A 24,408-nucleotide genomic window follows, 5' to 3' on the forward strand; every position below is an offset into this window, starting at 1 on the left:
AATAAAATCCGATACAAATATTAATACTTGTTAACCATTCAAAAGAAAAAAGTATAGAATAAAAAACAAAACCTTTTAAGTTTCTAAGTATTGAAAGTTGTATTTTTTACTGAACATTTTTTTTAATCTCTTAACAAATACTAGTATTTATTAAAGAAACTATTTCATCAAATTCTGATAAAGACAATTGCTAGGAAAGACTCTATTCGACAATCAGTTGCAACAATGTTTAAAAATTTAATACAGGGAGGGTGTATAATACAGCTCCAATATGTCTAGTGAAAATAACACACCCTTATACAATATTACTAAAACCAAGGTAAAAAAATGAGATGTGGTACTTTTAAAGTGAGGCATACATTTTAAAGGAAAAAGTAAAGAATTCTAAATGTTAATTAAAAAATCAAAGTTGAGATATCCAAAAAAAGAAAAAAAAACACTATGCATATATAATTCATGAAATTATTAAACTCTATTTTATTAGCTTTTAATAAAAAAAACTAACTAAATTTTTAAAGACACTAGTTAAGGAATTAAAATAAAAAAATTATTAAAAGTATTAATAATGTATTCTTAATTTTATTTTTAATGAACTTTTAATCAGTATTTTAATAGTTTTTTATTCATTAATTTTGAAGGGATTAGGAAGATTCTTTTTTTTAATCAATTATTGTAAGTTGGTACTTTACAGCCTAAGATGCATCCCTTATACTTTTGGTTTTTGGTCTGAGCATCCCTTATACTTTGTTTCTGCTAGGATAACACTGGTCTTCAAGTCTTTGATATGCTGTGATGACGTTTCTCTGATTGTCGCTAACGAGGAGAGGGTATTTGCAAAAGGCACTCTAATGCTGAAGTTAGGATTCGATTCTGAACAATAAATGCTATTTTTATAATAAAAACTCAACTCTTTATCTATATTTTTACTTTCCTTATATAGGCACTATAATGGGCTAATGGATCTGTTAAGCCAGTCTTAATTTTTAGCCTTTTATTTAAAGTAAATAATATCTTAATTATTATCTTTAATTGAGTTAATTACCTTTTAATCTTGACAAAGGTTATCCGGCCAAACTAGGCCGAATAAGTACTCGATTTTCTTTCCCTGTAATTAGGACCGAGTTGTTCCTATCCGGTACATACTTTAAGCAGTGTAGTCCCAAAAATACAATCCTTTTATTTTGTCCAAAAATACAACCTTTTATTTACGAAGTTTTGTTCAACACCACGGGGTGGTCTGCTCAAAGTCTTGGGCTAGCCCATCTCTGTTCTCATGGCTACATAACATTATCTTTAGGGCTGAATCTTAAAGCCCAGCCCAGTATTGATGAGTCCATACATGCTAGGATTGCAACTTCGTTGTTCCTTCTTCATACGCAGTCTCTCTCTCTCTCTCTCTCATGGCTCTGGAAGCTTACGCAGTGGGAAACCCTGACAAAATTCACCACGATGTCCTCACAAAAGCTAGGGAAGCTTGCTACAAGGTCTCTTACTCTCCTTTCACGTAAATGCGTTTCTGTGATTTTTTCCTTCTCTCTCTCTCTCTCTCTTTTGTATGTATGTTGAATTGTTGATGGGCTTTTGAGCAAGGCTCGTGATGCTTTCTACGCGTGCCTCGAGAAGGAATCTGATAAGAAGCCCACAGAGATTGCATCGGTGGGCTTGTTATACCCAGTAGAATGCAAGCGGTGTAGGGATGAATATGTCAAACAATGTCGATCTTCTTGGGTAACACGATGACCCTTTCTTCTGGTTCTTCAATCTTCATCCTGTAGTTGTAAAAATTGATGCTTTTCTCAATTGGGTATGCTAATCTTATGCCAGGTGAAGCACTTCGATAGGCAATACTGTCAGAACAAGAGGGTTCAGAGACTTTTGGATGATAAAGGGTCCAGGAGAGGTCCGTTGTTGCTCCCACAGCCTTACACTTTCAAACCCAATGCTTAATTTTTATCAACTGTTCATCTAGTAGTGGTAGTTGGTCATGCTCATTTCCCTGATACGTTGTGCATGATTTTTATTTTTATTTTTCCTGTACATTCATGGTGTGGTAAAGGATTTCTATACATAAAAAATATTTGTGTTTAGTGTTAGTCACTCTATCTGTCTACGTTGAATTCTAACTGTCGATGTTTGGTTGAATGATTTTTATTTTGAATTCAAACAACAATTAGAATATCTGTCTCTAGGGGTTACATCTATAAGTCTAAGTGTCAAGTGCACTTGAGTGGAGAATACCCTCATTAGGTTGAGTTTATTCATGTTGGCAGGGGTGTAAACTAGGAAGATTGTCTTGGCCCCTGTCGAAGATGGAACATCACATGATGGTTTTTCTATGAGTGGATGTGGAATGAAGTTCTTGAATGGTTTTCATGTTTTGCAGTATTTTTGGTTCTTGAGCGATGGTTTAGCTCTTGTTGCTAGGACTATAATTATTGGTTTGGACCTGACGGCATGTATTTGTTGCTTCAACTCTCAAGACTTTGACTATTCATAATGTAATAGTACACACTTCCACAATTTTATAGTTTCCTCAACTCTGCACGGTTTGTGTTGTAAAGTCTCGTGGCTACCAAATATTGGGAATCTATGCATTATTCGAAAGGAATTGAAATGACACATCAGGTTATTCGTTTTAGCAACATAGTTCAAAGTCACTTACTGCATTTACTAACATATATGCTTGATATTGTATATGGTGACCCTAAATATCCTGTTTTGAGGCTTTAATCACATGGTTCATATGAATGTAGTAGTTGTTTGTATTTATTTTTAGTTTGGTCAAACATTCTTTAGTATTTAATAAAAAGGAGGCAATGTTGAATTTAAAATAATCTTATATGGATTAATAGCTTTTTGAGGATTTCTTATGTTCTTGCATTTTTATATCTCATTTCTTTCTTAATAAATACTTTGTTTATAAAAAAGATGTGACCACATGATCAACCCATACCGTTCAAGGAAGCGCAGAAAACTCTTAATAAAGAAATTTTGATATGAAAAGATCATATAAGGATATTACATCTTTGAAGAAATCATGGACTTCATTCAGTTCTGTTGTTTCACTTTTAAACAACATAATAGTTGAAACTCATTTATGCATTAACTAACTAATCTGCTTGAAAAAGGTTAATGGCGGGCCTTAAAATCCTGGTTGATGATTTAATGCTATGATGGTTCATGAACACATTTAGCTATGCCTATATATAGTTTTTTGGGTTCATATGAATTCACTGTCATTCCCAGGCCATGTAGCAAATAATTCAGTCGTGGCTGAAACTAAAAATTCCATTATTGCTACAATTATTTGGATTTGGCTCGAATTTGTGCATTCCCTTGAAATTTACAACTGTTTCTTTTCAAACATTTCCTTGTTCTGGTTTTTTTTTTTTTTTGGTACCTTTTCTTTCTTTAAGACATCCAATTCTCAAATTCATCCTACGCATAAAAAATCTGTGGACTTGTGTATTTCTCCCATCATCAATCTAACAATTGACACATTTTTTGTGATTTAGGCTCAGTTTAAATAAATTTATCAATAATTACTTATAAGAGTAAAAAATTAAGTAGTAGAATAAATTAAATTTCTTATATAAGTATTCATATGTTTTTTTAAAACTGTTAGAAGTTTTCTCATTTAATTTTTCTAAAACTTAAAAACATAAGTTGCTTTTAATTTATGTAAAAAGTTTCATTTATTATTTATATTATTTTTTCTTATAAGGATCTATCTAGAATTTTACTTAAACTGGATTATCCAGGGTTGCCCTGCCAATAAGGAATTAGGTATGAGAGTTAGAAGATGATGATGTTGAACACAGATCGTAGACACCAAAAGCAGTTGTCTCTTCACTTAAAGCTAACCTTGAAGTATATACGAGAACTTCTCTTTTATGATTCTACGAGAACTGCAAATTAGTACTTTAGATAATGGTAAGGTGTACTTTTAAGGTGGTGTTTGGAAAGGAGATTTTAAAGAGAAAAAGAAAGAGGGGAGGAAATTTTTTTTATTTTAAATATATAATTTAAATTAATATATTTTCAAAATATAAAATAAGATTACCATAAACTTAATATATTAATTAGTATAAATGAAATATAAGTAAAAAGTCTCTTCTAAACATATCTAAAGCTAACTTTGGACTAAAATGTTTCCAGTCTTTTTTGAAGTTCACACTACTTTTCTTTATATAGCAATATCCACTTTTATATGGTTAGCTTTTTAATGATTTACATTTTTTAAAATAAAAAAATAAAGAAAAAGTTGTTAAGTAAGAATATAACTGCAAGGGAGTATGCAGTGCATGATTATCGAAAGTTTATTCATATTTGAAAATACAAAGCTTAACTTTGTTGGCTTAAATTTAGCGTTAAATGACTAAATCAAACTTGGATCCGAATTTTCATCGTTTTTATTTATTTATTGCATAAAATTTGGATCCAATTGGCACAGGGAGTAAGAATGATGTCACTTATTATATATCATTTTTCTCCCAATTCTTATTTAAAATATAAACACGTGTATTTTTATATTAAAAAATTGTAAAAACAGCATTATTACTCATTTAATATATTTATGTATTTATTTGATCACATGACATAATTTATTATATTTATCACTTTTCTCTCATTCTTTTTATAACATAAAAAGAAATATGTAGATAAGCCCAACTCCAATGCTCCGCTGGACCCGATTATTAGTTGTTGCCCACTATCAAAGTCTCAGCTTCATTACATTTTTATTATATTATCTCTCTCTCTATATATCAAACCCCTTATCATTAAATATAACAGATGATCACCATCTTCAATGTACTAGTCAAACCAATTGTACATTTTTAATAGAAAGCTGTACCTTGTCATTTCATTGAGTGAATGTAACTGCTGTTCTTATTTGAGTAATTTCATACACACACCCTCCACATTACTCTATCTTTTTGTACTACGCATAGGAAAGTTAAAACGAAAATTGTGAATTACAATTCGATAGATAGGCCTCAAACCAATTTCTCCTTTTTACTTTAACAAACCTTTTGTTTTCTTTCATTATGTTTAAATTGATGAAAAAAGATAAAACATAATATAAAAATATTCAACCTACAATTTCTATAAAAATAGTGTCCGCAAAGCGCGGGGAAATAAGGTCAACTTGTTACTAAAATAAAATAAATGAGGGGTGATTTAGACCTGCATTTCTGGCATTACCAACCTACAATTTCATTGGTTGATCAATCCTCCAATGATCAAGTGCAACTCATGAAATTAAGGAAATGATGCACTAAGTTAATAAGCACCATCACGCAACTAAACAGGCTCTTAAGATATCAAAATATTGCAATTGACTAGTAATTTTATTCTAACATTCGTTTCATGTTAAATTAATTAGCGTTTTTAGGTCTCTTGACTAAATACCCACCACTCCCCCCACGTCTGTATTATTCTACACACACTCCTATCTAATTAACAATTTCTACTTTATTCTACCTCAACATTTTTTATAAACATATATTCACACCAAGGTTTTAGTTGGATTAAACGTTTAAAGTTATTTTACTTTAAGAAAAAGGTCAAGTCTAGTAATCTAGTAAATTCAATGATGATAATAAAATATTGGATTTGTAGTTTTGTACTCTCATATAATGCTCACTACGGCAATCGACTTAATAAAAAGTATGATAGCCGGTTAACAATTGATATAAACCTAATTCGCGACGTGGCCACCTTTTGATTCGTTCTCTTGCCAAAGAATCCAATTACCAAAATCTGAATCCCAAAACACGAAGCAATTAGCTTTCGATTATGTAAAAAGATGTATAAATAAAATGCATATTTAAAAGAATCTATCCTTCATTTCACAGCGTTGAAGTATAATAATAGAGTAGTGATTAAAACTGCCAATACTTTTGAAAAAGAAGTTCGTTCGATCCCTGATTATTCCCCAATTATTAAAGGATAATTAGGTTGACTGAAAATAATAATATAATAATAAGCACACAAAAGTAGTATGGTAAACGAAAAAAAAATAAAAATACAGACATACTTAAAATGTTGAAGGGAAGAAGAAAAGAAAAGGTAACATAAAAAGATTAACCATTGCAAGAAGGAAAATGGAGACAAGGGAAAAAAAGGAATAGGGAATAGGGAATAGGGAATAGGAATAGGAAATTCCTAAATTGATAGAGTTGTGATAGGATGGTTGAAACATCAAAGTTAGCGTCTGTCAAAGTATAGGTAAATACGACGTCGTCACAGTCCACGCCGTGTTAGTGACGTCCTATTTTCCTAGACTTTAGAAAATCCACGTCACTGTCTGGGTTAAGGCTCTTCAGTCTTCCGTCAGTTACGTCGTTTTGTGTAGTTGACAGAAAAGGTGAATGAAACGGCGTCATCACGACTTCGAAACGGAGGCTGCGTCTTTGACGACAGCAGCGGACTGGACGGTCAACGCGGAGATGCCGGGAGAGGAAGGGCCATCAGGGTTGATCAACGGGTTCCTGGTGTGACACGTGGCCGTGGAGATGGCGGTGGCGAGAGAAATGGGCATGAGGCAGAGACCTTTGCCTTGAAGGTACTGCATGGCGGAGCCCATGTCTTCCTCCATGAGCTTTGCCACCTGTTGCTCCGTCATGGTCAGGCTGTCGTTTGAGCACGTTTGGTTGCCGTTTGAGTTCCGGGGATGAGCCTGAGTCGCACCGTTGCCGTTGCCTTTGCCTTGAACGCAGTCACCGCCTCCCTGCATACACCACGTGACTGTGTTAGATAGAGAAAGAGAGGAATCTGAGAAAGTGGCCACGCGTGCTGCTTTTGGATTGTCGTTTTGTGGTGATTGAGAATTTCAGAATGGATTGATTGATATAAGCCAAAGCCAACAGAAAAGTAGGGGTGACCGTGCGAGAAGACTAGTCACCCCGACAATGTTTGATGGATGCTGTGCCCTTGTATTCCCTTTTATTTTTTTTCTCCTTATGGAAATTCTCACATGTTTTTTTTAACCTCAATTTTTAAAATTACCTCTAAACAAACAAAAATAATTTATTTTTTTCAAATACTTAAACTTAATATCAATGGCCAAAATTAATAAAATCATTTTTGAAAATATGTCCTACTCATGTTTTGGGTTGAGAAGGGTAAATATTCCACGTGAAGGAAGGGAAACTGCCTTTTGTTTTCATAATTTGACGGAAATAAAACCTCAACTTCACCTTCTATAATCGTTTTTCTCCTTGGCTATAATTTTTTGGGATAGATATGGAATTAAAGTGGTAAAATATTTGGGAATTTACCTCAGAGGGCATGTCAGCAACAAGGGGGGCGACAGCCGCTGCACCGCCCAATCTGCTCATGCTTAAAACCTGTAATCCAATTGTGCAGGCAACGACAATTTTTGTTTTAAAACAAAAGTCAGAGATAGAGATAGCCACCGGAATTTTATGTTCCTAGTTTCCTTTTTTTCGGTATACGAGTTTTTACCATAAAAATTTAGATTAGCAAATGAATGATTATAATAGCATTTCTGTTCATATTTTTATTTCTTAAAAAATTTGTGGAAACAGAGGGGAAGCAGACCTTGACTTGGAGCTGTAGGAACTTCACATAATCGATGATCTCATCCAGCATGGAGGCTTTGTCTGTCTGTCATCCCATAAACCAAGCACAAATTTTAACAAGGAATTGACCCATTACACTATGTATATGATGCAGTATATTATATCATGGAATTTTCATGTACTGTGACTAAACTGCCCCCTCATTATTCATCACACATAACAACAATTCTACAAAGCCCACTTTTGTTCAAAGGACAAAACCTCAGTGCTTTCCAGCTTCACATTTCAAGTACGCACGGAACGTTATAATTGGAATGTAAACGCACGGAATGGGAATTGCCGCTACACTAGAGCGTTGGAAAGTGAGTTACGAACAATATATAGTAATAAGTTTAATTTTCAAAACTATATAGTAAGTAAATATGACTAAAATTTACTCCAGTTAATTCATGAGAGAAAAGATAATCGAACATCGATTGGAGTAATGTTAAATGGGGTTACCTTGTTGGCATTGGGAACCAGTTCCTGCAAGGCTTTCATTCTCTCTGCGATTCTCTCCCTCCGTAACTGCCACACACAATATAATTCCCATCAAATCAAACGTCCTATTACGGCGTTCTCACTTTCTGTTTTCAATTTTATAAAAAACTAAAAACAGGACAGTGTGAGTCACTGACGATGGCATTATTATTCTCTGAAAAACGTACGCTTAGAAAAGGAGTATAATGAACCCTGAAACTACTGGGCTGTATTTTCCCGGCATCCAAACGCGTATTTGACGGAAAAAAGTCAAAGAAACGTACCCTCTCGGCGATGCTGTGTGGGTCCGTGGCTTGACCTCTCCTAGCCCTAACCCTCTGCTTCGGCTGACCCGGGGTAGCACCCCCACCTGAACCCGAAGCTCCAAAACTCTGCCCCTTTCATTCGTGAAAAATCAGAATCAGCAATTATTTTTTTATTAATAAAAAAATATTAAACAATAAAAACCTGAGGGTGTTGAAAATGCTGAGTTTGGTTAGAAGAGGGATGTGGTGTGCCTTGGAGAGATCCAGAAAAGCCGTTGTAGAGAGCTTGAATGGAACCCTCACCAGCCTGCGACATAAAAATGAAACGTGAAATTACATTAATGGCATGAGAAAGTAGCAGTGTATGTGCAGTGGGCTCACGGAAGTAGGGGATTTGAAGGAGGAGGGTTGAACGGCGTCGTTGGGCGAGGGGATAGGGAAGAGGGAGGAATTGGAAGACATGAGAAGGTGGTGGTGGAGCATGAGAGCGGAAGCCTTGGTTTCAGTGATCTGTTGGTTCCGAAACTTGGAGGTCAAGTTGGCGTGTTCGTCGTAGGGGTAAACGACATTATCAGGTGTGGTTTCATCGGAATTGGCGTCCCATAAGGGCTTGGGGATAGGGTCGAGGGTCCATGACGAAGAAGGAACGTTGGAGAGCATTTGTTTGAGGAAATCTTCGTTGGAAGAAGGGTCGAATTGGATCTGAGAGTTGAAAATAGTGTTGTTAAGGCCTTGCATTTCTCTGCTACAAGGCTGCATGATGGAAGTTAATTAGATTTTTTCAAGTTTCAAGTTTTAAGAAGATGAGTAGTGGAAGAGCCCATTAAATACCTCAACACCAAAGATTAATTTCTTCCCATTTTTTATTCTTTTAAAACCGTCCAAGCTTCTCCACGAGCCTCTCACAGCTGGATGACTCACGCCAAGTGTAGCTTTTAATTAAAACTCAATATATTTTTATTTTCTTTATGCTTTTTATAGTGTTAACATTTATTAATACACTAAAGCAGTAGTGAGAGTTTTTTTAACTTCTGATTTAAATTCTTATGATAAAGTAATTAATACTAACTTTACAATAAAAGTTACAAATGCATATAACACAATAAGTAATTATTTAATTTCTTGCACAAATGCATTATTACTGATACAAGTCTTAATGCAATCACGGGTTACATAACACAACGAAAGCTATAATAGAAATAAGAAGATTTTATAACCTTAAACAAAGCAGTAATAATCATAATGCGTCATCGTACGGTTTTCACTTCTCTTTCTCTATTTTATTTTCATCTAATTGTTTCTAGTAATGGGCTTTTTATAATATTTAGTTTTCTAAAAAAATAACAGTGAACTCATATTTTTTAAAAAATATTATTAATTATCACTAAAATAATTTTAAAAGTTTATGCGATTTGTTGGAAGCTTTTTCAGCAGTCAGCACCTGTCCATTCCAATAACTACGCATGCTCTTCCTATTTATCCATTTAACTCACCCAGTGCTTCACCACGTGTACCATGGGATATGGCGCAGCATGATGTTATTAATATGCAAATATAAATAGGATTATTATACTAATTTTATTACACAATTTCAAAACTTTCACTTTAGCATTTTCTTTAAAAATATCTTGTCATGTTAGTATGAAACAGAGAGCATGTTCTTGTCACGTGAATAATAATGTTAATGCAACTAATAATTTTGATGTTTATTTTTATATTTTGCGTGTGCCTACGTATTAATACATACATGACCATTAATAAGGTGCAATTTATAAAATTAATAATGCATGATGATCATTAACCCTTTATAAAGTACGAACACTTGGGGTCTAACAAATGGATATATAAGAATCTAATCTCTAGATTCAAATCATGATTTTTGTTTTTTGGGTGAACAAAATGTCAATTGAAAGCAACTATGGTCACGAGGTGATGTCATTAAAAATGCATACTATATAAACTTCACTTCAATGTAACTTGGAATTTCAATTGAATCAAATCCTGGCATTCGACATGATCAGATAAGAAGAAGAAGAAGAAGAAGATGCTGGTGTATACTCAACTTGTGTCATTAAACGCTGGGACAATGATTGAACCCATGATTCATGGAATGAAATCTAAAAGAGAGACAACAGAAATCTTGAAATCAGGAGAGAATTCGTGGCATGAAATTTTGCATAGACTAGAGATGAATAAAGCTTTACTGATGTAGCTATATGTCCTTGTCCTGTAGCAATCACATCCCCAATTCCCTTCAGATGATACGACTCTCTTTACACCTCAATACCCACTTACTAACAAAAAATATATATTATATGCTATGGAAATCCCTAAACAATTTAAGAAACTTTTTATATTTATTGCATGCGTTTTGTTTTTAATCACTCAAAGGGTACTTGTTTCCTTTCTAGTTAATACTTATAGGGGCCTCTTTAATTTGTTCCATAAACTATAGCTGTATTGTGAGCTTTCCTAATAAACTAGGCTAACCCTTGGAATTTTGTTTCATTTGAAAATTACAATGTTAATAAAGCTTACAACTTTATTCGTTGACCAAATATTATATTACAAAACTAAGAGTAGAAAATGCCAAACATTCATTTAGTGGGGACGCGTGTCTCTTGTATTTTCTTTCCTACAATCATCCTAGTCTTTTCATTTTCACTACTCAAATTAAATCTTAAAAACTGAGGTGAATAAAATAAAAAATAATATTAAGTGATACACTTTAAATAAATATTAGAAAAATATTATTAAATTCTTTCTTTTTAATTATATTCCAAAATTTTCAATCTCCAATGTTAATATACTTATGTTTTGTTTCTCAATCTAGATAATTTTAAGAATTTAGGTTTGTGTATGAGAGTATATTATATATCTTTTACTGTTGTTTTAATCAAAGTGTATGTATCAAACAATGAATGCTTGTTTTATTTTTCGGTTCACCAAATAATTTATATTACATGTAAAAGGACTTGTTTAAAAAAACTTGTCATATGAATTTTATCTTTGTCATTTTAAGTTTTAACTATAGCATTAATATTTTTTAAAATTTTAAAGTCATTATCTATCATATTTATTATTTTCCAATATTTAACTTGCTATCACACTATTCATTTACCCAAGGTCATATATAGTTTTTAAAAACTGTAATTAAAAGGATTAAGATTTGAGAATTGCTAACTAAAGTGGTATCACAATTACATAAAATTAATCTTGAAATTGTGGTTTCAATTCTAAAAAAAAATTTAAATGTCAACAACAATAATAACCAAATCTTATTTTACTAAGTGAGGTTAACTTTAATTTAATTATAATTATGCTGTTAATTAAAAAATTGTTTATAATTTCAATTTTAATTTTAAACCTTATTTATATATTCGGTTCCATATACCAAACAGACATGAATAAAAAACAATTGCGCTTACATGGTGTGTGCTTAACAGACGTGGGAAAAAATGTTCGTATAAAATGTTTGAGGACAAATTGGAAACAGACAAGCCAATATATTTTTTCCCTTTTTTCTTGGATTTGACATTCAACTTAAATGGAACCCATATTCCTAACTTATTGACAAGGTACAAGATAAAATTTAGATTCATATCATGCTAAATATCAATACGATATGTAGACACATGAAATAGCTACGTGACAGATCTATCACACTCGTTATTTATCTTTCTGACTTGCAGCTGCAAAAGATAACGCAATCTCTAAACACACTGTTTGTAATCTCGCTACGATTTATGGAAATGGTTGTAATCTGATTTTTTCCCATGCACGTTTCTAACTATAATACTACTAGCCCATGGTATAAGAAGGGCTGGGTAAATTGATCACAGTCGTTTTGACCTTGGTCATCATGTTTATGCTGTTGGTAATCCCTTGAGATCCAATTCCACTGTCCTTTATACCCTGTCAGAAAAATATTTGTTAATTGAGTTTTGCTATATCTTTCTAATAATTTTTCTCTTAGTTTATAAAATACGTATTACATGAAAAAGTGTGTGTATTTATTGTTTCAAAAATATAAACATATTTAATGATTAGGAAGATTCATAGGAATAAAATCAAGATTTAAAAACACTTTCGTTAATGTAGTACATGGTTTTGGTTCTTTCCCAATTTTTGGAAATAGCAATTGTGGAACAATATGATTTGATTGGTTTTTTTTTACCTGAAAGGGAAAATGATCTGGCCCGCGAGCAGGGGCAGAATTTATCTGAACTGTTCCCGTTTCCATTGCATCACTGATCATTATTGCTTTGTTTACATCCTTTGTGAAGACACATCCCTGCACAAATTCAATGTGTTGAGACAAATTACTTGCACACTCACAAATGACAAATCTATCATTGGAATAAAACATCTTATTGATGTTCATTGATTAAAAAATATCAATGTTAATTGTTCTTCATCATCACTTTAGAGCAGCTAAATTTAGAGCACTTTTTCACTTTAGAAGAGCCAATAACATGAATGTTCAAGCCAGAGGGCTATAATTTTACCTGAAGTCCAAAGTTGCTAGCATTACAATGATGGATCCCTTCTTCAACAGAATTGATCCTAATTACAGGCAAAACTGGTCCAAATGGCTCTTCCCATGCAATTCTCATGTCTGGCCTTACATTATCCAGTAACAAAGGCCAAATGAGATTCCCTTCTCTTTTGTACTCTTGGCAGAATGTTGCTCCTTTCTCCTTAGCATCCATTACAAGGCCTTCAATGAAATTGGCTGATGATTCTGACACGACTGGAGTGATATCACAGTTATTCTCTGGTGGCCCAACACTTAATTTTGCCACCTTAGCATTAACCTTCTCAACCAAAGCATCAGCAACAGACTCCATTACCAGGACAACCTTAACAGCAGTGCACCTCTGACCACTTTTATTGTAAAAACAATGAACAATAATGATTCAGGTATGTGGACATATTCCTTAACAGTAGTGTTATCTTTTCAGACATTATATCTGGATTACAATTTTACAATTAGCCCATTATCCATCACAAAAGAAGCACATGAAGCCGAATTGGAAGTATATGCATATAGTTTCTAGTTCCATGTGAATTCTGACAATGCAACATTCATTTTATATTGTAAATTAGTCTGATATAAGCAGCAATATCTCACAATGCATGCTAGGTGTGGAGAAGGATATCTGTCTCAATACTGGCATTCTATCAAATCAAAGTATAAAAGGTGCCCCAGAAGCACTAATTCAGATACGCCATTCACCTGTATGAAAAACCTCCTTTTATGATGTTTGCAGCAACCAAATCCAGGTCAGCATCTTCAAGTACAATGCAGGCATCTTTTCCTCCCAACTCCATTTGCAGAGGAATCATCCCTGCCTTCTTTGAAATTGCAATGCCAGTATCTCCACCAGTGAAACTGACAGATAGCAGAGTTATAAGTAAGTAGAGAAAAGGTACTTGCACATGGGAAATTGAGGCTTAGATGTACCATACTATCGCAACATCATCTAAAAGGGAAAAAATAGTCACCTTATACAGTTCACTCCTGGATGCATTGTAAGGAAATCACCAATTTCTGAGCCTTTGCCAGTGACACAGTTGATTAGGCCTTTGGGAAAACCGGCCAAGTGAAAGCAATGAACCATGTGCAAAGCAGAAACAGCTCCCTGAAATTTATCATTTAACAACCATTTAGAAGGAGTAGTAAAGAAAAGGAGGGAAGGAAATAGAAGGAGTAATAAAGATTCTGAAATGGAATAGCTGTGTGGTTACCTGAGTTGGGGGCTTGAGCACAATGGAGTTTCCAGCAATTAGAGCAGGAGCGATTTTGGAGACAGCCAGATTTACAGGATAGTTAAAAGGTGGAATGGCTAAAATCACTCCTAATGGAACCTGAAATTCAAATGGAATTTTTAACACATAAGAACTAAGCTCATTATGATCATTTTGTTTGCTAGTCAGTTAGTCATTAGAAGTTACTAAGAACCCTGCTGAATGTACTCAGGGTTTTGATAATGTGTCTGGTTGTAATTATGAGTTAATAATTTTTTTATCATATTTATTTTCCAGTTTTTGTAGATGATTATCTGTTCTGAAACGACTAAAGAATTTTTCCATAATTTTCTGGGTCGTGTTCTGCAAGCAAGGACTGCTTTATCTTGATCATAAGTACAAGGGCTAATTACATAGAACTCTCTTGAGTTTTGTGCTAATTACCCTTATACTTCTCTTGATTGAAAATTTATGCCTACCTCCCTTATTTTATAAATTATTCTTACGGCTAGTTATCCATTGATTTTAAATACATCGTACATGTCTCAAGTGCTTAGGATTACTTTAATAACTACGCGTAGACTCTTGAATCTTGGTTTATTCCAGTTTCCTAATTATGCAACAGATCATAATAAATGATACAGAAACAAAATTTTGATTAGAGAATCACTCGAAAGCACGAACTTGAGTAAAAAAACGGTTCAAACAGATATGAATTGAAAGAGTAATGAATGCTACACAGCCAGAAAATTTTGGCAGAATTCAGTCATGTTTGTCAAAGATTCAAGAATCTTGGATGGATGAGCCAAAGTAATAGAAAGAAATCATCCATATAAGAGTTAATAATAGTCCCAACTCATTCTAGAGAGAAATTTTGGGTCTTTAGTTTTTCTTTAGTACGAAGGTGTATGATTTTTAACAAATAAAATTGCTGATTTTTTTCAAGTGTACATATGCCCGTACATAAGAAATTTTCACCTAAACCAGATTCTTCAATTTTAAGGAAAGAAAAATCATGAATTAGAAGCGAAGAACGTCACAGATGAAATAGGAATTTGGCTCTTCCAAACTGAGGGTATACTTCAGAGGATTAAGTGTGTTTGTAACTGTTCAGAAAGAACTGAAACAACCATCTCTTCAAAACTTAGGTACTTGTATTAAGACAAGACGTTCTGATTATAGGAAAACCTCTTTGGTATTTACTATTTATTGCTTCTATACCATTTCTTAAAAACACCCGATTTTCAAGGATCCTTTAGCTTACAAAGTCCTCACTCAGTTTATTTTATTTTTTATCCCTCTAATACTAGACTTCAGTTACCCACTTATTGACCTGAAATTCACACTTAAATTCCCAAAAATTTTTATGTTAAAATGTACTTTTTATAACCATGAATTATGACAAGTCACTAATAAATAAATTGTAACTTGTGAAGTAACATATATATTATAAAAAGTGCTGAAATAGACCTTGGATGTGAGACAATATTTCGTCCTTTCATTTCCAGGAAAGCTATCCGATACCAAGAACTTTCCCTCTCCTAGAATCCTGACCCCTTCTTCAGCACAGTAAGAAACCAAATCACCGGATCTTACAACCTACATGCAAGAATAAAAAATCAGTTATCTTGATGATTCAAAATCACAGTATAACCATCAACTTGGCTTGTTTAACAAAACACATGGATTTAACACAACATGCACCTCTGTAACTGCATCTTTGGCTGGCTTTGCTATTTCTTTCACCAAACACTCCGCAATTGGAGCTTTGTGCTCTTTAAGGATAGCAGCTGCCTTGTGAAGAAGTTCAGCTCGCTTCCACAGTGGGGTCTTTGCCCATGATTTTTGTGCAGATTTTGCTGAATCCATTACCTTATTAACCTCCTCTTGTGAACAAGCTGCATGAACATCATTTTTAGAGCCATCAGACACAGTTATAAGCTGTTAGTGACTTATTGGTTACACTGAAATCAAGGACTTCAAATGCAATAGTAAAAAAGATGTGATGATAACGTGTTACATATTTTACAGTTAATTAACTACCTTGAACTTTGTATTGTGTCTTTCTGGTAGTGGGATTGATGATAGAAACACTTTTCCCAGAAGAAGATTTCTTCCATTCTCCATCAACATAGTACTTGTACACTTCTCCATCCAAAATCTCTGCAAACAGTCCAGTCCCAGCCATGTTAAGAAAGATAACTAAAATGCCAAAAACCCAGTTAAAAAGCACTTTTTTATAATGCTGAGAGAAAGTGGGAGAGCTGAATTGAAGGTTAGGAAGAGTGTCTGGTGTAGTATGGTTGGTTTAATTTTCTGGGTGATGGTTTGGTGGTGTTGTGTGACAACATGCGTCGTTTATGTATAAGAGAAGGTAAGCCACGCATCGTTTTGTTTTGTCCTGTTACTTGGGACATGCCAGAGTTGGTTAGGTGGTTCTGAGTTTGCCAAGTGAGCCTTAATTATCTTACTCACCTTTGTCCCATCTTCAAACTTGTCATATGTGGTGGTAATTAAAATATCATCATGTCGTGCCATTTTGTCACAAAACAGTAATTCTTTTTTTAAATATTTACCAATTTTTTATTATGTGTTCTTCATGGCATATTAAAAAAAAAATTAGTTATCTTCCTTTTCTCTTGGAGGAGGAGACTGGATGATAAGAAAAGGGTTTGGTGTGATGTAGTGTGGGTATGAGAGTAAGAAAGTGTTAGTGTGCAGAAAGAATCTTTTACTCAATCAGTATATTAGTACAAAGGAATTGATTCAAGTTAAATGTGGTAAATTCAATAGCTTGCACAGAAAGCTGTGAGGAGTGAGTTGAATTAATTCGTGTACCTCTCCACTGTTTTAATTCCACGTGTGAGAAGAAAGATCAATTGTTTAATAAGATATTGAGCTTATTTACTGTGCACTTTTATGTGGTGCTGATTAAACGGGGAGTCATTAGAGCTACAAGTTTTGTTGATAACGACATAAGATTGGTCTTATATTTTGTAGAGAAAGATCATTATCTATTTGTCATACAGATAAAGGGAAAGTAGGAGTGGGACTCACCAGGGGTGGAAGTTGAGGATGTATAGCCTGAAAGATTGATACATAATGGCCAAGTTAAGAAAAATGTTCCAAAAATTCTTGAACACTACTCAATATATGTATAACCAGTATACTTCAATTTGCATTATTATTTTTTTCAAAAACTAAAAAATTTAAATAATATAGTGGTTACTTAACAGTGACCCAACCTAAACAGGGGAAGAAAAGGAAGAAGAACGTACAGATGAAGGTAGTACTTAATTAGTGTAACATCAGAAATGTATTTTTCACGACGATTAAGTGGCCAAACATATAATTAATGCGATTGTGAAAAGCGGAAGCATTCTTTGAATGCTCTTTTCTAGCTTCGTTTGGTTGAAGTTTTCTAAGTAGTTTATAGTATTGTCCTATGCCTCATGCGACTATATATACATGTGAAGTTGCTTTTTACAACCATTAAGAGTTGATTCTAAGTAGATTAAATTTATAAAATTTTGTAAGATATAAAAAGTATTTTATTACTTTGTCAACAAAGTTTATTTTAATATATAATGTATTTTTAAAAATATAAATAAATATTTATTACAAAACTATATAAAGAAGCCCTTGCACTTTTGATAATATTTGTCAATGTTTGTATTCAAATTAATATCGTCAATTCTAAAAGTTAGTGTTCTAAATGCTACATTCATAATGGAAAAACAATATGGAATGTAACGATGCTAATGATCATGAAAGGTGAATAAATAAGCAAACCCTACAAAAGACACCTTTTACTGCAGAACATTCGACATAGTCCAAAGTTAATGTGCATCGGATGCAGTTGATATGTTGTGGTGGAATGAAAGATAACTGTCGGAAAATTTTATCTCTCTTCTTTGTTGGCACCTTATTCAGAGCCAAACCATTCCCACTTTTGAAGCTGATGCATGATGTCCATGAAGACATCATGTTAAATGGGAAATTGGAAAAAATGTATGAATGAAGGTACTTTATGGATTCAGAACTGTTACAGTGCAGAGGTTAATATACAATAGAGTGATCTAAAATCTAGGAAATAAACTAGGACATTGACTAATCTAAGGGCAAGGAAAATTTCCTAAGATTATTTACACACGAGCTAAATCTGGGGATGAAAATCTGAACTTTCTACCTAACACGTATGCAACATATTAAGGAATGTGCCAACCCTCCACCAAGTTGGCCTGTGAATGTTGAGAACTCCCAACTGCCAACCAACGATTTTAATGTCACTACTTGGTGAAAATATAACTACTTAATTTTCGGAAGAAACATGTAAAATCTAAATGTTTTAATGTCCTTAGTCATTAATGCAAAACTAAAGATTAATTAGATACAACATGAAGTGTGACTTTGTTTTTAATTTGTTCATAACAACATAATTTATATGATAATTTGATTTTTTTTAATGTATGCTTAATGTTAGTAATATATTAGAGTCATTATTTTTAATAAAAACTTGTTATATATAACTCTTTAATATATATCATTAGATACAATGATAATTTAATTTGTCTACTTTAACATATCATTTTATAAGAAAACAAACTTTAGTTCACTCAAGTTAGAGGCATCTGTGCTGTATATATTTAATTTCGAAGACTTGTTTACAAGCAAAGAGCTTTTTAATTAGACGAAAGTGGTAGTGACAAATTGACATTAAAAAATCATACACAATTTGTAATCAAAGATTAATGAGAAAAATTATTGAACACATGAATTAACTGATACATAATTATTTCAGTTAATGTGATTTTAAATTCAAGTTTGAGTAAATATACTTAACTTGAGATATACTCATTCCCCCAAACTTACATGGAATGGTTTGTGCTTATCATCTTTAAATACCAACAAAGTATGCTTCACTTAAAGCAAAGTGATATGTAGGAAATTTTGAATAAAATTGGAAGCATATAGTCTTACTTTAGAAATAAAGATAAGGGAAGGTGGGATTGAATTCAACACCACACAGAAGCTGACAAGAAAAGAAGGGGGTTGTTGGGGAATTGGGTGGTAGAAATTGATAGAGAGGTAAGCCCTACCTTCTTGCATGGAGGACTCTTCCAAGTTGGAGCAAGAGCCACTAGTTTTATCACTGAATGCGTGGCTCATGGTCACAGCCACTCTCATTCCATTGCTTTGGTGATTTATGGTTAGGACCACTCTCAAATAATTGCATGCCCTACCACCATCACATTTCATCGTTCATTGAGGCTCTATTCGGAGAGTACATGTTTGTTTTGGTGGTGAAATTATGATCAATTTTATTAGCATTCAAATCATGGCTGAAAAACATTATAAGAGAATCGAGACATATATTCACAGTATTTTTTTACAACTTTTTTAAACTATGATTAAATGAAATTCACCAATTCATCTAATTTCCTGTGCCAAAATTGAGATTAATTGTAGTCTAATGAAGAGAATGCATGTGCTGATTGGTAAACAAATTGGACCATTTCAGCAAAAATTATTATTATTCGGTCAAGCATTCAGCAAGAATTAGAGTTCATATTCTTTACTGCCCTCCTCCAGCTTGGGCCCTTCTTTAGTCTTGGGCTTTCATACCCCGAATCCTATCGTAGTTTTTCTACGTTTGGGCTTTTGCTCCTTCAACTATAAAAAAATTGAATAAAGAGAGATAAAATAAAAATATATGTTTGGACCCAAAAAAAAAGTTCCAAACTAATTAAGTTAGGGTTACTCTCTCTCTCGGTGAACCAAAAAATTCGGGTGACGCCGGTGAAAACATAGCTAGTATTTTTTTTGTCATGAAACATAGCTAGCTAACCAAGGTTCGAGGAACAACTTTCATGAGTCTTTCTCATGAGGGATGAACAGATATCACGGCCCAAGTTGGCCTACCTCTCATTAATCTTGATTAAAAGAATAATTTTGATCGTGACCCAAGAAAAAAAATTAATAATTTTGACATTTTAACTTCACTTTTTTCAATACCACCCAACATTTCTTTTTATGGTGAGAAGTTAGGGAAAGAAAACGAAATTATAAAATTTTCTTTTCTTACTTTTTACTTAAAATGAAGGGTATGAGGTAGTGTAAAAAATTATCAAACAAGAACATTTTTTAAAGAAATTCCTAATTTCGATAAAGTAAATTCATTCACCTCAATTTGCCAACCAAAAATAAAATTAAGTAGGTTGATTAAATTTCAAATAGTGGGTTCAATAGATTGATATGTTGCCTTTTTTTTTTGTATTAAATTGCTTAAATAACAAATAAAGAAAATAGAAGACAAACGGATCAGACAATATAACAGTGGAAGTATAATTGCAGGTTTTTTTGCCTGTATAGGGTTAAATCAAAAACATTTTATCTGTATGGGGTTCTTTGACAACAAATTTCCTGTCTAGGATGATTTGTGAGTGTCGTAAAAAATGTTGGCGACACATGATCAAGCATCGGCTGAAAGAATGGCGACACAGCCCGACTACTGAGAGCGGTTCAAAAGGAACCGCTCTCTAATATAGACATCTTAGAGCGGTTACTTTCAAACCGCTTTCATAAATCAATTTTAGAGAGCGTTAGAAAGTAACCGCTCTAAGAAGTTCATTTTAGAGAGCGGTTGTTATGGAACTGCTCTCTAAAATGGACTTTTGAGAGTGGTTCGATTCGAACCGCTCTCAAAAGTCATGTAAAATATTATTTTAAAATATTTTAGAGACAGACGACTAGAAAAGAGTGTTCGTGGTGGTGTTTCTTCGTATTCGTTGTGTTTCTTCATCTTAGTAAATGTTGTTCTTACGGCTTTCTTTGTATTCATCTTAGCAACAGGAACAAAATGCTGTTAATGGTTGATGGTCCAGCCATTTTTATTTATTTTTGTTTTCTTCCTGCGGTAAATGTTGAACTATCACCTTCTCGCCTGAAAACAATGTCCCAGCAACCGAATCTTCCATCACTTATCCCACGAAAGGATTATGAATTAAGTAATTAAGGAAAATTCACTGAAGAATTATGAAATTAGGTGTTTGGTGTTGTAAAAATAATTTTAAAATGGACTCTCTAACATGACTTCTTAGAGCGGTTCAATAACAACCGCTCTCTAAAATGCACTTCTTATAGCGGTTACTTTCTAACCGCTCTCTAAAATTGATTTATGAGAGCGGTTTGAAAGTAACCGCTCTAAGATGTCTATATTAGAAAGCGGTTCCTTTTGAACCGCTCTCAATAGTCGGGCTGTGTCGCCATTCTTTCAGCCGATACTTGATCATGTGTCGCCAACATTTTTTACGACACTCACAAATCACCTTAGACAGGAAATTTTTTGTCAAAGAACCCCATACAGATAAAGTATTTTTGATTTAACCCTATACAGGCAAAAAACCCTATAATTGCAAATAACGGGAATTAAATTTAGGTTTGAGCTTGATGATGATAATAATAATAATAATAGTAGTAGTAATAATAGATCAACCTGGTATCACTCCCAAATTCCAAGTGCATCATAATATTAATGTATAATATAATAAAAAAAACGAAGATTAAATTTAATGAGTCAAAATTGTTTTATTAAGTATAGTTAAATGATTTTTTAAAAAATTTATCCGGGCTTTCATTGATTATATTTTAACCTAGTCAAAACTGTTTTGTTTTACTCACAATAAAAAGTAAAAAAAAAAGAGTTTAAAAAAACATGGTCATAATAGTTTTCTATATCCTTATCATCAACACTGTAATTGAAGAAAAACCTAGAAATTATACTCCAACATCCACCGACTAATAAAATAAAATAAAAACTATATAAATAAAGGGTCAGGTTTACCATTTTTCGCTTTACTTACCCTGCCAAAGCCACCGTGAAAATCGAAACCGGAAGGCTCATATATCTATCAGTTCTAGGGTTCCGATCATTGCCTTCAATCCCCAATTCCACAACACAAACCCTATAAAGAAACCCAAATGCATCCAAAACCGCACCAAATCATGGTCCAATCACTGGACCTTCGAATTCGCTCTCAATCCATAACCAATCATGAAACTCTTTCCGATCTCAAACGCTCTCTCTTTCCCCAATTCCAATCATCGTTCTACTTCACCCTCAATGGCAAGCCTCTCTCCGATCATACCTCTCTCCCCCAAATCCCCCCTCTCTACACCCTCACCCTCCGTCACCGACTCCTTGGCGGCGGCGGAGACGGCGGCGCAACCGGCGCCGAGTCCCGCGACTGTTACCTTAACATGTACGCTGACAAGAAACCCGACAAGGTGGACCCCAACGAACAGAGACTCTCCAAGTGGCTGAATTGCGCTCTCTCGAACGAACCCTTGAGGGAACCCTGCGTGATTGACAAGCTTGGAAACATTTTCAACAAGGAATCGTTGGTGGAAGCGTTGTTGGGGAAGAAGCTTCCGAAGGAGTTTGGGCACATTAAGGGTTTGAAAGACATGATCAATATTCACCTTTCTTCGATTCCCGGTGTGGATGATGGGGCAAAGTTTCAGTGTCCCGTTGCTGGGCTTGAATTCAATGGAAAGTATAAATTTTTGGCTCTTAGGAATTGTGGGCATGTTTTGAGTGCCAAGGCTTTGAAGGAGGTTAAGTCCTCTTCTTGTTTGGTTTGTCATAAGGAATATGATGAGGTTGATAAGGTTGTCATCAATGGGAGTGAAGAAGAGGTTAAGGTTTTGAGGGAGAGGATGGAGGAGGAGAAGGCCAAGACTAAGGAGAAGAAGAATAAGAGGGTTAAGGGTGATGATGGTGTGAGTTTGGAAGGGTACTCAAGGTTGAGTGGTAACAGGCATGGGGTTGATGTTAAGGCTTTGGCTAAGGTGGAAGGCAATGGGAAGGTAGCTAATGGCAATGTTGGTTTGAGTGGTGTTGTTTCTGCAAAGCGTTTCAAGGCTATTGATGTGGCTCCGGCAAATGCTACCAAGGATGTGTATGCATCCATTTTCACTTCGTCCAAGAAGTCTGAATTTAAAGAAACATATTCTTGTAGATCGCTGCCACTTGGTAGAAACTGATTGTGGTGCTGTCTGGTTCACTACTGTCTGCTGTTTTATTGTTGTTGGATGGACTGAATTTTACTGGCTGTAGAAAAGATTGACTTTTCCCGTGATATCTTTACTTGTTTCATTACCAGCTGATCATTATGGTTAATTTGTTTTAAAGGAGTTTTGTAAACATCTATATATTTGGTAGATTTTATAAGTTGTGCTCATCGTTCTCCTATATTTCTGATTATACATTGGTTGTGTCTACGGTGTGAAAAAATTCAGATTTAATGATCAATCTATAAAATAAATAAGATTTAAAAATTTGAATTATTTTAAAAAATTACACATTCAACCCATTTTTTTATTGTTGAGATAAATTTTGGATCTCATTTAATAAAATCAATTTTAATGCTAAAAAAACCAGTTTTTATGCTGAACAGTTTGTTTGAAAAAAGCAATAAGCGTTATTCATTTTGTGTAGGTGCATGTGATATCTACAATGTTTGTATTATATATATATATATATATATATATATATGCTAAGAAAATATATTATTAAAATCAGTTTTAAACTATATCTAAATTTAAAAACTAGTTTTAATTCAGTTTTTAAAAAAGTAATATAAATTAGCTTAAAATTCAATTTACATAATTAAATTTATACAAATCTAATCTATTCTCATTCCTAGTGTCATCATGCTGTAGTTAATATGTATGTGTGGACAGATCATCTGGGTTGAACTCCCGAACCTGCGACGTTCAGGTTAAATACTTCTGTATTAGTGCTACCTTCTTTGTAGATGAGAAATGGAATCCAACCAGCCATTTAAACTGAATATCCTCTACTTGGTTTTTTGCGTTTAAATATTGTGTATGATCCCGTATTTGAATTACGACAGTGAAAAATCTAGATTACTTTTCATGAGCAACGGTTAAAGTTTCATATCTTTCTATATGGTATACAGCATTACAAATATCTTAATAATAATAATAATAATATAACTCCACCAATAAAGTATAAACATCAGCTTAATCTTGCTTATGTAACACTCGGAAGATAGAGAGATCCATAGAATTACTATCAGTTTCCATGCGTGCTTAATTAACATTAACAACAAAATTAACGAAATTTAGTTTAGCTTAATGAATGACATAATTGACTGTTGCGTTCTTGATCAAACATTAACAATTCACCTATAATCCATGAATATAAACTTCCTGGCCCTTCTTTATGCACACGCACCGATATAAATCACCCGTCAACATTGCAACAGACTGTGTATTACGCAATTGGAAGATGAAATTTT

General features: G+C 33.7%; 4 protein-coding genes across 5 annotated transcripts; 2 read left to right on the plus strand and 2 right to left on the minus strand.

Moving 5' to 3' along the window:
- The first annotated feature begins 1,378 nt into the window (after positions 1-1,378).
- Positions 1,379-2,636, plus strand: LOC113848047. Of its 2 annotated transcripts, XM_027477410.1 has the most exons (4): positions 1,384-1,484; positions 1,591-1,728; positions 1,825-1,900; positions 2,271-2,619. In XM_027477410.1, exons 1-4 carry the CDS (start codon positions 1,401-1,403, stop codon positions 2,276-2,278), a joined length of 306 nt encoding a protein of 101 aa, XP_027333211.1. In that variant the 5' UTR covers positions 1,384-1,400; the 3' UTR covers positions 2,279-2,619. The 2 variants fall into 2 exon arrangements, with proteins under 2 accessions (XP_027333210.1, XP_027333211.1); XM_027477409.1 differs by having other exon boundaries at positions 1,379-1,484; positions 1,825-2,636.
- A 3,556-nt stretch (positions 2,637-6,192) lies between these two features.
- Positions 6,193-9,183, minus strand: LOC113846850 (transcription factor bHLH82-like). The gene is made up of 7 exons (XM_027475543.1): positions 8,714-9,183; positions 8,535-8,639; positions 8,351-8,464; positions 8,049-8,114; positions 7,567-7,632; positions 7,284-7,352; positions 6,193-6,733 (listed from the first exon to the last, which is right to left on the minus strand). Exons 1-7 carry the CDS (start codon positions 9,089-9,091, stop codon positions 6,389-6,391), a joined length of 1,143 nt encoding a protein of 380 aa, XP_027331344.1. The 5' UTR covers positions 9,092-9,183; the 3' UTR covers positions 6,193-6,388.
- Positions 9,184-12,099: 2,916 nt separating this feature from the next.
- On the minus strand, positions 12,100-16,460 carry LOC113846032 (NADP-dependent glyceraldehyde-3-phosphate dehydrogenase). The gene is made up of 9 exons (XM_027473838.1): positions 16,127-16,460; positions 15,788-15,981; positions 15,554-15,682; positions 14,084-14,203; positions 13,841-13,977; positions 13,572-13,727; positions 12,841-13,219; positions 12,510-12,626; positions 12,100-12,247 (listed from the first exon to the last, which is right to left on the minus strand). Exons 1-9 carry the CDS (start codon positions 16,269-16,271, stop codon positions 12,134-12,136), a joined length of 1,491 nt encoding a protein of 496 aa, XP_027329639.1. The 5' UTR covers positions 16,272-16,460; the 3' UTR covers positions 12,100-12,133.
- Positions 16,461-21,958: 5,498 nt separating this feature from the next.
- LOC113847761 (protein RTF2 homolog) lies at positions 21,959-23,316 on the plus strand. Its single transcript, XM_027477028.1, has one exon. The coding sequence runs from the start codon at positions 22,064-22,066 to the stop codon at positions 23,126-23,128; it is 1,065 nt and encodes a 354-aa protein (XP_027332829.1). The 5' UTR covers positions 21,959-22,063; the 3' UTR covers positions 23,129-23,316.
- The last annotated feature ends 1,092 nt before the right edge of the window (positions 23,317-24,408 follow it).

This window comes from Abrus precatorius, unplaced genomic scaffold (genome assembly GCF_003935025.1).
Source record: "Abrus precatorius isolate BTA unplaced genomic scaffold, Abrus_2018 Scaffold8, whole genome shotgun sequence".
NCBI classification, from domain to species: domain Eukaryota; kingdom Viridiplantae; phylum Streptophyta; class Magnoliopsida; order Fabales; family Fabaceae; genus Abrus; species Abrus precatorius.